This window comes from Phymastichus coffea, unplaced genomic scaffold, assembly GCF_024137745.1.
Source record: "Phymastichus coffea isolate CEN01 unplaced genomic scaffold, Cenicafe_Pcof_1.1 PCOF00223, whole genome shotgun sequence".
Lineage (NCBI taxonomy): Eukaryota > Metazoa > Arthropoda > Insecta > Hymenoptera > Eulophidae > Phymastichus > Phymastichus coffea.
Genome location: NW_026707034.1, coordinates 128,048 through 141,516, shown reverse-complemented (window position 1 = coordinate 141,516; position 13,469 = coordinate 128,048). Strand labels below are relative to the sequence as shown.

Here is a 13,469-nt window from a genome sequence, read left to right as displayed (position 1 = left end):
TATTGGCTCTATTTCTGTTGTTGTCGAGATCCTTTAATTCGCCAACAACTATTGACGCTGCTATAAGAAACACATACACGTACATGTCTCATTCACACATCCACTCACAATGCTTAGCTGAATGCATAGTTCTCGTGCGTGAAAAGGATACCATAACTGTTCGATTGTCTAGCTGCCGTTGCGCTCCTACGTGTGTTTAAACGATAGATGTAATTGATGAAATTATAACGATAATAATGATAATGATAATGGTGATGAATGAAAGAGAGTATAGCCAATGGATGCTGTTTTCAAGTTATTCTTTTTGTAGGAAAAAAATATGAGAAAAAAGGTTAAAAAAATGAAGGGGAAAGAAACGAAATAATCTATTGGTGTGGTTTTAGTAATTTTATATTATAATAGACTTTTATTTCCCTGGCGCAAAAGAAAAATAGACGATTCGCTATTGCGGAGAACAACGAAACGTTGATTTTGTATATTTGTGTCCAGTCTCATAGACGCACGTATACGCAGTAAACAAAGCAAGAGGAGGCAAACAAAAAAAAAGATACATGTCGAATGTATATTAAAGATATGTATCTTATAGAAAAGTCACGAAAACGCTCATTATTTTTTCTATTTGAAGCGAGCCCAATTGTTTGTGGCAGCTAGTCATAAGCTGGTGCGTGCGTAATATTATGATATTTAGCGGTGCTGAACAAAATTTATTGATCGAAGTGAAGTAGGTTTTTATGATTTTTGACGATCTGGTTTTTACAGTATTTCGTACGTAGATACATAGCGTTCGCGATAAATTTGTTTTAAACATCCTACAAATACATTTTGTTCTATGGCGCTTGTATATTAATGTACTTTTTTGTTTACTTGTTACCTTGAATTGACTCGGGGACACGAAAATTCTTACGTACTAAAATTATATTTCCTGCTAAAAAAGATTATTACGTAGTTTTTGAAACTCGTCCAAGTTAAATAAATTGATTTGTTAGTTTCAAATAATTGATTAGACTGTGAAAAAAATAAATTTAATTAAAGTCGAGTGCCATTTCAAAACTGCACTCCGTGACGAATGGGAGAAATAATAAAAGAAAACTTGTTTCTTAGTGATTCAGTGATATATAGGATAGGAAACATCGGCTTTCCCGGTAATTTTGTAAGCTTTAGAGATGTAAAACTCGTATAGACTTTTTCTGAAATCACTTACTTGCCCATTTATAATAAATAAAAAAATTATCACTCATATAGCTAGCTTCTATTTTTTTAGACAGTGCAGTTGTGAATTGGGAAAATGTAAAAAAATTTATCGTCTTTTTTATGGATGTAACAAGTAAAGAGATTTCCGAATAACTCTTATTTATTTTTACGTAGATTGAGTAAACGTAAACCATTATAAATGAACGTATTTCTCCAATTTAGCTTTTTAACTTATCGATAACTAGAAGAGAAATAACGAATAACCGCAGAAAACTATTGGACAGCGATTAAAATTGTTTTTTAAATAATAATTATTGTTGAAAATTGATTATAAAAGATGTGATTGGCACAGACTCGATGGAAGAATCAGTATTACGTTTTTACCATGTCCGATGAAATCAAAACTTGACCAAAAAAAAAATGATGGACCATATCAATGTTGGATCTGCATTACGGGAAGAAAAGTTGAGAGAATCACGATGACGAAAACTTGAGAAAAATCATTCTTTCCTTTAAATGGTATAGGTCGTTTAACAAAAGAATTTAAGTATTGAGAAATCTTTATGTAATAAAGGCATAAAAAAGAGGAAATCATTTGCGAGCGAATGAGAAAAGGCTTTATTGTTCTATTTTCGAATTCACTTTTGCATAAATAAGATAATATTCATAGGCAAATAAAATTATCCTTGTAAATCGCGATGGCATAGTGACTTATATTATGTAAGTGAATGAAGATTGCAGTTTTTACGAAAAATCATATATGAAAAGTACAATCATTCATTGATGAACTCTGACAGTCAGGCACAAATTTGAAAAAAGAAAAAACTGCAGTCTACGTAGTGATAAATATCTAGTTGCATAAGTGATGATGTTTCTATAGAGTACTATCAAACTTAAAAAAGATAAAAATGTCCGAGAAACGTAAAGATTACTTATATTAACGTTTTCTGGATTATAAAGCTATCAAAGTAGCTCCGTAAGTAGAGACATGAAAATAGAAATTATAGAAAAAAGTTTTATGACGTCTCTTCTGTGAATGATTTACCAGAAATAATACTTTAGAGACTGTGAAAAACAAAATGTTATAGGATTGATAAATTTAAGTGGTAAAGACTGATGTAAAACTTTTTCAAATAATTTTCGCTCTTTGGAGATAAATTTCGCTGTTAGGTGTGTTTTTTCAAGAATAACCGAGGGAAATAAATAATAAATTATCAATAGCGTTCAACGTTCTATCTGAACGAACGTATCTCGAATGTTAACAGTGAATACTTTACTTTATAATGAGCTGTCGAGTGAAGAGTTAAAGTTTTGCAGTAGAATTGTAAAAACGGTCAATGTTCCTGCCGTTGACGTGTCGCAGGAACACCGATAAAAACAATCGGCTCGTCGTATATTTTCTTCCACTTGCGTGTATTTTCCTATTTTTCTCTTTTTTAACGATTAACGCTGCTGTACCCAGTGTATAAGTGCTTAAAATGATACAGCAACCCAACTGCCATTATAATGGGTAATAATCAACTCTGATTGCGTGTGAACGAATTTTTCTAAGTTTTATAACAAAAGAAAATAAGGAAAAAATTGAGCGTGACTTATTTAATTTCTCTGACATTTATCGTTGCTTATGTTTGTTGTGCGTACGACGTCAATTTTGTTTCTCGTGTTGAATGAGACACGTGACTGTTTATTTTCCAAAATAATATTCTTTTCATTAACTAATTTATTCGTTTTCATTAACTCTCTTATTACTCGTATTAATATCACATTATCATTATTATTGTTGTTGTATATCTGTCATTATCATCATCACATTAGTAGTTCTATAATAATAGATGTTACCAGAGAACGAAACGCGCGAATCGACACAATAACGAGAGACGTACTCGGCGTGAAAGTCAAACGTCGTGAGCTTGAAAAGCTACGCGAGATTCACTTTCCTAAATAAAAATGTTGCATTGAAGCTTTGTAAAACTTTTGAAGAAAACAAAATTTAAATAATAACTAATGGTAGAAACGGAATTTTAGCCAAACCAAAGTACTTACTCGCGTAAAGAGGTAAAAAAATATTGAGAATGATGACAATTTTGCCGCTGTTTCGTCGCTTCGCACACTAGCACAAAAAGACGTCTCCTTTTCTTTCTTTTATATTTTAATTTAATTTTATAACCCGGCGTTTTTATTTTTTGTGAATTATCGTAATAAGCGTTGCTCAATGAATGAGAAACATAAAAAAGACAATGCGGCGTCAATCGATTTAAGTAATTTTATAATAGTTGGACGAGCGCTGGAAATGTGTTTTTTTATATATACTGTGAAACATCGGCGCTCGGCGTCTAAATAGTAATGCCCGTCGAGATTGAGTGAGAGTGTAAAAGTGAGAGGGAATGAACAAAATATATAATTAGTGGTCTCGGATCCGTTGATATTTTTATTTCCCCAAAAATGGATCCTGTTGTCCAAACCGAGAGACACACTCAGCAGCGCGCACGGCGACGACGGCAATGTTGATAAATAATTAATAGACGAATAAAAGAAAACGTACGGTAAAAAAAAAAACAGATACAACAACAAAATTAAAAAAAAAAATCACAAAACAGATAATGAAATAGCGTCGTAGTTTCGTGTGTGCCTGAGAACGTGTATATGAGAATCCTTACGTGATGATAAATAATACAAGATTGTAAGCGGTTTTATGAGAAGAGGTGAATTATATATTGTAAATTAAATTGAAGATATGATAAAACGTGATTGCCCGCCTGACGGTGATTTTAAAAATAATTGAATAAAAGAAGCGCGGGTGAATTAATGAATTATTACAAATTCGTATACTGATTAAATGCCTGTGTGTGTGCATGTTCGTGTGCGACAAGCTTTTCGAAGCGAATGAAACGTTGGATGTAAATGTGTAAGAGACTATGTGTGCCACTAGATCATGTAAATATATATAAAATTATAAAAACAAAAAAAGTTTGCATACGAACATGTGATGTGTATATACACTCTTTCTATATATATATATATATATATATATATATATATATATGTGTATATATATATATATATATATATGTGTATATATGTGTGTATATATATATATATATATATATACGAAAAATATCGAGATATATTTGTAAATTCTGTTATCCGAATGCATTATGAATATTTTAACCTCCTGTAATAAAATATTTAATAAAAAATGTTACCGACCAAAATTTACTCTTGCCTCACTGCCATTGTTAATTGGCATCCTTTATTGGACACTACTAACCAAAATCAAAATCAATTACTTCGTTCCTTAATTAGTGAAAATCTTACTGCTGTCATTCCAATATTAGAAAGTAGAATGTGTCTGATTAATCTCGACTTCGGATAATCATGAAAATCAATTCAAAATCACGGTTCTATCAGTTTGCTGGTGTAAAATAATATCACGCAATAATATTATGTTTGTACAAAAAATTAACATGCAACTGATGTATTAATCTATCCAGTCAACGAGAAGTCGACTTTTTTTCGAAAGCAATCGATCAGTAGATCTCGTTCTGATTAATTACATCCCTTCCCACCCGCAGTCTCGACGGGACAAAGGTGAAGGTTTCTTGCGACTATCTACGACAAAAGTTTAACCGTTGTCATAATTGAAATATACGTCTGCACGAACGGACTGAAGTCGTTAGTTGCTTCAAGCCGGTGATCAGCCTGAAAAGCACTTCGTTATTGATATGTTTGTCGTTTCGAGTGAATCCCGACACGATCTTGGAAAGCGGAATCGATGAATTGCAAGCCGACGCGAACTCGCGAAAACGAGGCTCGGAGTTTGCAAGCAGACACAACGCACGCGGCATATTGGCGTCGTCGCCGCTGCTATAGAAGGAGCAGATATCATCATCGAAACGCGAAGGCTACGCGGCCCGTCGAGTGCATTAAAGCGCAGCGAGAGAGGGAGAGAGCTTTTGGGCTTCTATCGGATCGAAGCGACGCGCCGGCGCACAGCACTTCCGCGCCGAATGATCTGTCCGTCTGTGGGCTACTTCTCGCGTCGCCCCCTCGGTGTACTTTTGTTCGACCCCCCGTCCCCCTGCCCCTTCTCGACGATTGGACGTGCGTGCATCCATCGGCTTCGCGATCGAGCGGCGAAGTCGCGGCATCCGCGCTGCTCGGAGACCGACGAGGCTCGGTCAAACGGAAAAGCCGCGAGCTCGGCTGGAAAGCTCGCTCGGTCGGCGCTCGCGGCGGCTCGATTGGCGGAGCACGCGAGAGTCCGGCAGGCCGGCGAGAGGCCCGCGGAGGAGAGAGGAAAGGCGGAGAGCGCGCGGACATCCTTGACCAGCAGCGGCAGCGGCAGCGGCGGCGGCGGCGGCGACGATTCCGGCGCGTCGCCGTCAGCGCTGCAGCAGTGATGCCTCGCGACGTCATAGAGAGGCGAGTGGGGGCGGAGTGCAGGTCGGAAGGGGCTGCGCGGAACGGCGCGGCGCCTGCGCGGCAGAGCTTTGGATCGCTCAATATTCATCCCTTGGAGAGCCGCGGCGACGGCGGCGGCGGCGGCGGCGGCGGCGGCGGCGGTGGCCGTTCGCTCAGTCTTCGCGCGGTGCCCCCATCGCTCGCGACGTCCTCTCGCTCGAGCGCCCCGAGTCCACCAAGACAGCCAGCACCGTCGACATGGAGAAGAAGGAGCAGTTCTACATGCCGCCGCCGAAGCTCGACAAATGGGAGAGCATGCGGCTGTTCCTGTACAACTCGGAGACGGGCCAGGTGATGGGTCGCACCGGCTCCAGCTGGGGTGAGTCCAATCTCGAGCCGACGGGCCCGCGGCGACGCCCCGGGCCCCGGGCGAGGCAGCGGCAGCGGGAGGGGGTGGCGTCGCATCGGCGCGGACCTCCTCGTCGGCGGCGGGCGTCGCTCGGGCGCCCGCGACCACGGTCCGACGAGCGCTCCGCCGACATTTTGTCGCGGCGCTGGGCTGCGCGCGCGAGCCAGCAGGGAAAGTCGACTGGGGCTATCCGATGGGCTGTTCGCGATCGACCCGCGCCACTCTGCGACACCGGATGCCCGTCGCTCTCTCCCTCGACGGATTCGATGGAGGGATCCTGGGCTTTCCTTTCGTTCGGAGACGCAGAGGGCGAGAGAGAGGGAGAGAGAGAGAGAGCCAGCGGTTACATAACTGGGCGGTGCGATATCGACGACGTATAACGTGCACTCGTGCGCGGATTTTTTCCCTCTCTCTCTCTCACACGTACGCACACACACACACACACACACACACACACACACACACACACACACACACACACACACACACACACACACACGTCGATTGTCGAGGATGCTGCCTGCTGGCGTTTTCCTTCGTTTTACGAGCTGGCGGTAATTTTCGCGCTCGTTACGCGCCTTGTCCAAGGATTCTTCGCCTCGCGCGTCCGGCGACGCGGACAGTCGCAGCGAGGCCCGGAGCGCGACACGTGCACGCGGCCCCGACGGGACGACGGGATTTTCGGGCTTTGTGGGTCGAGCGATCGCGCCGCGAGCAAGGGAACGTGGCGCGCGACGGCGGCGGGGGGTGCGGCGAACGCAGGCCGCCGCGCAGCGAGAAGCAGGCCAAAGAAAAATTAGCGCTCCCCCGCGCTCGGCTCGCGCGAGCTCCGGAGAATCCGTACGCGCCGCGCGCGGCTATAGACAGGACGCTGACGAGAGAGATCAATAACCCGGGCTGGTGGCTCGCGCGCGAGCCAGCGCTACGGGGTCGTAGCACTTCCGAAGTGTCGCCTCTCGCCTCGCCCGGGCCGTCGCTCGTCAGCGCGGTGCCAGCGCGGATCGATGACGCGCGAGCCATCTCCGGCGAGCTGGTGCCGCCGGGAGGTCGCGCCTCGCTCGGCCTTGGCTCGCGAACGAAAATTTTCGTCGATGCCCACGTGCGTGTCGCAAGCGACTGCGAGAGAGCGAGAGAGAGTGAGATCGCGCCTTCCAATTCAGGCCAATTAGCCGCAACCTCGTAATTCGTCGGCAGGCTATTTCGAACGATCGACGCATCGGCCTGCGCGCTGATCTCGCCGCGAGCGCGACACTTCGCGTCGGTCGACCGGCCGTGCAAGCGCGACGAAGCTCGCCGATTCGCGGGCTCGGACATGGTCCCCCTTGCGCGCCACTGATTTTCCCGTGCGTGGATCGATCGGCCGCTCGCGCCCCGATGCGCGCGCGACGGCGGCAGCGCGACTGGCGCACCGCTCGCCCCCCGTGCCGTCCTCCCTCCAACCGATCGCGACGTCTGGAGATCCGAGCGAGCAGCGGAGCGCGCTCGTAATGCAACGACAGCCAGAGACGTAACGCTGGGACTCGGTGTTTGTTGCCGCGCACAGCCAAGATCCTGATATTCTACCTGATCTTCTACATCGTGCTGGCGGCATTCTTCGGCGGCATGCTAGCGGTGTTCTACCAGACGCTGGACAACCGACAGCCGAAGTGGCAGCTGGACGCCTCGCTGATCGGCAGCAATCCGGGACTGGGCTTCCGACCGATGCCGCCGGAGAGCAACGTGGAGAGCACCCTGATCTGGTACAAGGCCAGCGACATCGGCAACTACCGCCACTGGACCAACGCTCTCAACGTGTTCCTCGAGGGTAAGGCCGCCTTTGTTCGCCCCCCCCCCGCTCGCCCCCTCCCCCGCCGAGCTGACCGCGCCGGCGTCTGGTTGCGCGCAGGTTACAACAAGACGGGCGTGGGCGCGCACAACCAGGAGAACCGCATGATCTGCGAGTACGGCAAGCCGCCGGTGCAGGGCAAGGTGTGCGACGTGCTCGTGGCCGACTGGCGTCCCTGCACGAGGAGCAACTCCTACAACTACCACAAGTCCGCGCCCTGCATCTTCCTCAAGCTGAACAAGGTAACGCCGCCGGGCGCGCGATTATTGATTTCCGAGCGAGCGAGCGCGCGCCGGCGAATATAGGGCGCGCTCCTGGCCGATCCTCGCGCCCGCTAAACGCTCGTCCTTTGCCTCGGCCGCCTGCGCAGATCTTCGGCTGGCTGCCGGCCTTCTACAACGACACCTCCACCCTGCCCAAGAACATGCCGAACGACCTCAAGAACCACATCGCCAGCCAGAAGCCGGTCGAGCGCGACACCATCTGGGTCTCGTGCGAGGGCGAGAACCCCGCCGACGTCGAGAACATCGGCCCCATCAACTACATCCCGCGGCGCGGCTTCCCCGGCTACTACTTCCCCTTCAAGAACGACCCCGGATATCTCAGCCCGCTCGTCGCTGTGTTCTTCGAGAAGCCCAAATGTGAGTGCCGCCACGCGTCGCGTCGCGTCTCTCTCGCCGGACCGAGTCCGGGAGTCGCGGCTGCCCGCTCCGATCGCCACGGCCGCGTCGACGGCTCGCGGCCATCGGCGCCCGGCAGCCGACTCGAACGCGAGCCGGACCGACCCGCCTACAACGGCGCACCACGTTCGTGTTCGCAGACGGCGTGCTGATCAACATCGAGTGCAAAGCCTGGGCGAAGAACATCATCCACGACAGATTCGAGAAGCGCGGCTCGGTGCACTTCGAGCTGATGATCGACTAAACAACTCGCCACGCACGATCAGCAGCAGCTTATTACCACCAGCGATGAGAGCCAACCAGCAGCGGCGTAAACCACGGCGACCGTCACCGAGCAGCGACGCAGCAGCAACATTTTTTCCTTCTCTCGAGATCTCCGGCTTTCTCTGTCTGTCTGTCTGTCTGTCTGTCTCTCTCTCCCTCTCCCTCTCCCTCTCTCTCACTCTCTATCTCTCGTGCGTGCGAGAAGTTCACGGGCATCCACGATCGATTGGCGTTGTATGATATCCGGGAAGGTAGTGTCGAAGCGCCTCCGCGAGGGAGCCACACTCTCCGGGTCGGACGTGCCGCATTGCACAAACACAACGATGGATCTCGCATGCGCCTCCCCCCCCATTCGCCTGTCGCGCGATATCACTCGTTCTTTCTTTCGCCAAGTTCAACGGTTAATTGTCCATCGGGCTCCTACGATTGCTGCTGTTGGTGAGGGTTGCCCGCCACGTATCTATATCGAGCGCGACGAAAATAAAACCGCAGTGTTCTCCACAGACGTACTCTCTCTCTCTCTCTCTCTCTCTCTCTCTCTCTCTCTCACACTTTCGATTAGCTGCCTCTCGTCCTGTCCTAAATTACGCGCGACCGTCTTTTCGATCGCGGAAACTCCGTTGTCATGCGTAACGCGCCTCTCCTCCCCTCCCCCTAGCCCCCTTTCTCGCTCGAATCCGAGTCGACCGCTTTCTTTTTCATCCCCGGCACTGCGTCTGGTCGGAGCGTTCGCGTCGAACGACGCTGGTCGCGGACACTTTCACGCGCGACACAACCTATATTATGTACAATTGTTCGACTAATCGCGACGTAACGCGTTATCATGCGTACAATGTTTGTTTCGCTGTTTCGCCCTGTTATTTTTGGTTGGAATACGACCCTCCGATTATATATATAACAAACCCGCAACTGTCCCGCGAGAGTGTGTTGGCGACTTCTCGAACAAACAAAAAATAATAGGGGCTTCTATCGTCGAGCCGCGAGCGCGTATTTTTCTTATATATTATATATCGTTAAAACGAAGCGACGTGTACTTATTGATTATTATATGATATATATTATATATATACCAGACAAGTCATGGATGGATACGCCTTGGTGTTTTAGCCTTCTGTTGATAAAACCAAATACGAGAGAAATGAGTATTACTATTGAAAGCTGAATTTAAACAATTGATTAGAACGTTAAAATGCGCAAGAAGTAAGATTCAATTTTACCTCTTGAGAATACTAAAAAGTAGAGCATATAAAAGCAAAAGAAAAAAAGAAAATTATAAAAAAAATCAAGTAAAGCACCGATCGGAGCCTATAGGGAGAAATATAACAAAAAAAAATAAATAAAATAAAGTATTATGAGAATTTCACGCTGTATATTGATAATTACATGTATAACGTGCTGCTTAAATGACAAAAAATTAATACGTTCCAAAACACGTACACGCGCGAATTCGATTTCTTAGGCGAGCGCGAAAAAAATTAAATAACAAATAAAAAAAACGGAGCGTGATCTAGTTCGGTTCGACAACTATACACGTATACACACAAGGGAAAAAGGAACATTATTACACGTAGATTGCGAAGCAACCGAGATGCAGCGAGGGAAAAAATTTTTCGAAAACCACGAGGAAAAAAAAAAAAAAAAAAAAAAAAAAAAAAAAAAAAAAAAAAAAAATTAAGTAACTTTAGTGGCCGGTTGATAGAGCTTCGCGCGACGTGCCGAGCGACTTCCAGGCCGACGACTCTCTTTTTCCAGTTCCGTTGACTGCGCGTCTCGGCGTTTTACTTTCTCTCTCTCTCTCTCTCGTGCGCAGCGTCGCGACTTGGCGGTCCGCCTTGCCGATCGCGTCCACCTTCTGCACGAACGTGGAGCAGATGCGCGTCAACTAGACAGGACGAGGAATAACGAGAAAGAGAGTCGGCGGCCGATGCCAGAGAGCTGGTCGCGGGTCCTCGTCGTCGATACGATTATGTCATTGCATCTGTATAAATATATTTATTATATGATTCTATTAATGAATTTCGAGATTGAGGATTATTTCCTGGACGCGATCCGGGCTCATGTTACACATTTAAACTTAGAGAAACGATTATTATTATTATTATTATTATTATTATTATTATTATTACTATTATTATTATTATATATGACACATATATGTATATATATATATGTATGTATGTATATGTATGCATGTATATATATATATATATATATATATACGTGAGCGAGAGTGAGTGCAAGAGCGTAGTGTTGAATTAACGAAAAAAAATTAATAAATTAACTAAGTAACAAGCAAACAATAGCAAGAAAGAGAACAAACAATACGTTACAATAAATGTCACTGATTAAAAAAGAACAGCTAAGTGTTGCAGCGTCCGTGCAATGCGAGAGGAAGCGAGCGTGCACGGCATTGAAAAAAATTGACAGAAAACAAAGAAAAAGTTTCGATTGTAGGAACCATCGAGTACTGATGCGGCATAATTTCTGTAAAAGTGCGAGCGCGCGAGTTCCAAGCTTACTTTTGATAAAGACGCGAACGAAGACGCTCACCGTTACGATCGAAGGCTGCGCTGTGCACGCGGTCGAGCTTGCGACTCGCGCGCCCTTCCTGCAAACTCAAACCCGCGAGCAGCGTACATAACGATGAAACCTAATGGCATAAGAGACCACGAAGCAAACGGAATTACCCGCTGACACGCGAATGCGTGTGTGCGGGCAAACAAAAGAAACGATGACAAACGACAAAAATAAAGCAGAGTCACGCCGTTCGAGTCTGTGTATCCCCTCCCCACCCCCCCAAAAAAAAAACAAACAAAAAAATACGAGAATGAGAATACGAGTTGTTTCTTAAAAATGTAAGCGAAGAAATTACCAAACGTTGTTAAACTAAAAAAAAAAGAAAAAAAAGAAAAAAAAGATGTAGGAACGCCGGGCAGGTGATGGGTGCGAGACTGCGAGTGCCTGGGAGATTAAGCAAGAGTTTTTATTTGCTATATTACCACGAGTGAAATCAATAATAATAAAAAATATATAAATGAACGTAACGACAAGAAACGAAAGAAAAGGAACACGCGATACAATTGAGAAGCCGCTTTTGGTGTGCGTCGAACAAGATGTATATGCGAGTGCGTGCAAGCGAGCAAAAGGAAAGCAAGGGATGCGTACTTATTTGTCTTTAATTTTTTTCAGCGAAAGAGAGCGTTGATGTGCTAGGGAGGACGGACAAAAGATAATGGATAAAGAGAGACGAGCGACATTCTTGCACGACATTAAAACAGCGTTACTCGTTTAGCCGATGTATAAGCCTAGTTGATAAACATGAGAAACCAGTGACATGGAAAATACGCGATGGGCACTTTTTTTGGGAATAAAAACGAATAAGTAAAGTGATGAATAAAAAGACACTACTCTGACTTGATGCGTTTTGTCTATTATTTCACAAACCTAATTTTCTCTTCGTGATCCACTTGCAACTCTTGTTTCCTTTCATTCTTGTCTATCATGTTATAGCATTCGTACGATATTTTTATGATATTGTAGGAGATTCTTTTTTAAAATGTCTTGTAAAATTACCAGCTTCCGTTTCTCATATAATAGTAATTCTCTTCAGTTGTGACTGTTTACTTATTGCAAGCAACAATGTATAGGTAACAAGTAGTTACGTTTCAGTGGGATCCAACGTAGTTATATATCATTGTTTTTGTCGTACTGTAGATTTATTCCTTTTTTTTCTTTTTTCAAGAAATTGAATCTGATCGTTCTCGAAAAAAGTATAAAGCAAATGCAAGAATCTACTGCGGTTATTATCCAAGAAAGAGCGAGGTTTTTACGTCGTCAAATATATGAACAGAGTTGGATTTCATGGAAAGTTAAACAGAAGAATATAACAAAGCAATACACGGACGAACTAAACACAAAGAGGAAAAGTAACGAAGCGCGCGCGTACGCATATGCACGCGAGTCTAAACGAATTTACACAGCTGTCAGTAGAATCAGGCAAAGCTTTCGGAAGTGATAAACGATCGGGTGAACACGCGAACATCAAAGTAGACGCATGACAAACGAAGCTTGCGCCGCCGACCGTAATCGAAGGCCTACTGAACATTCAACTGGCATAAATGAAACAACGTAACTGGCAGCGGTGAGCACCGACCGACGATACGAAAGACGCAATTTCGGTAAAGCGAGCAACGAAGAGATCGCAGCGATATAGCTACCGAGGGCCGACCGAGCCACGACAAAGATAAGCCGATGGCGCAATTATCGGCGCAGTCGCGATTCCAGTAGAGACAGCTCGTGAGCTCTGCAAGCTACGGGTGCAATCAAATCCAGCACGGGACTCCGCAGCAGCGCCATACGTTAAGGCTTCAATAGCCAAGTTTTAATTAACGGAATTATTACACCTCAAAATCATTTGAGAAAAACTTTTCGCTTCTTACATCATTTCATCATTTCTATGTCTATACATATTATTCTGGCATTAATGATCAATTTGTACATTTTACCATTATTCTACAAACAGCAAGTAATCTGTAGTAAATCTTTCAATTATCAAATGATATTTTAAGGAGGCGCCATTTATCTTCGTATTTGATGACCTTTATTCCACTGATTTCATATTCAAACGTAAGTTTGATTTATTTGATAATTCTTCGAAATAATACTACTATCTCACGATTGATCACAGTGCGTGTCGCGA

General features: G+C 44.9%; 1 protein-coding gene across 1 annotated transcript; it reads left to right on the top strand.

Moving 5' to 3' along the window:
- Positions 1 to 5,712: 5,712 nt before the first annotated feature.
- On the top strand, positions 5,713 to 12,188 carry LOC131674260 (sodium/potassium-transporting ATPase subunit beta-2-like). The gene is made up of 5 exons (XM_058952816.1): positions 5,713 to 5,971; positions 7,545 to 7,805; positions 7,887 to 8,068; positions 8,197 to 8,467; positions 8,647 to 12,188. The coding sequence occupies exons 1-5, from the start codon at positions 5,851 to 5,853 to the stop codon at positions 8,748 to 8,750; spliced, it is 939 nt and encodes a 312-aa protein (XP_058808799.1). The 5' UTR covers positions 5,713 to 5,850; the 3' UTR covers positions 8,751 to 12,188.
- Positions 12,189 to 13,469: the final 1,281 nt, after the last annotated feature.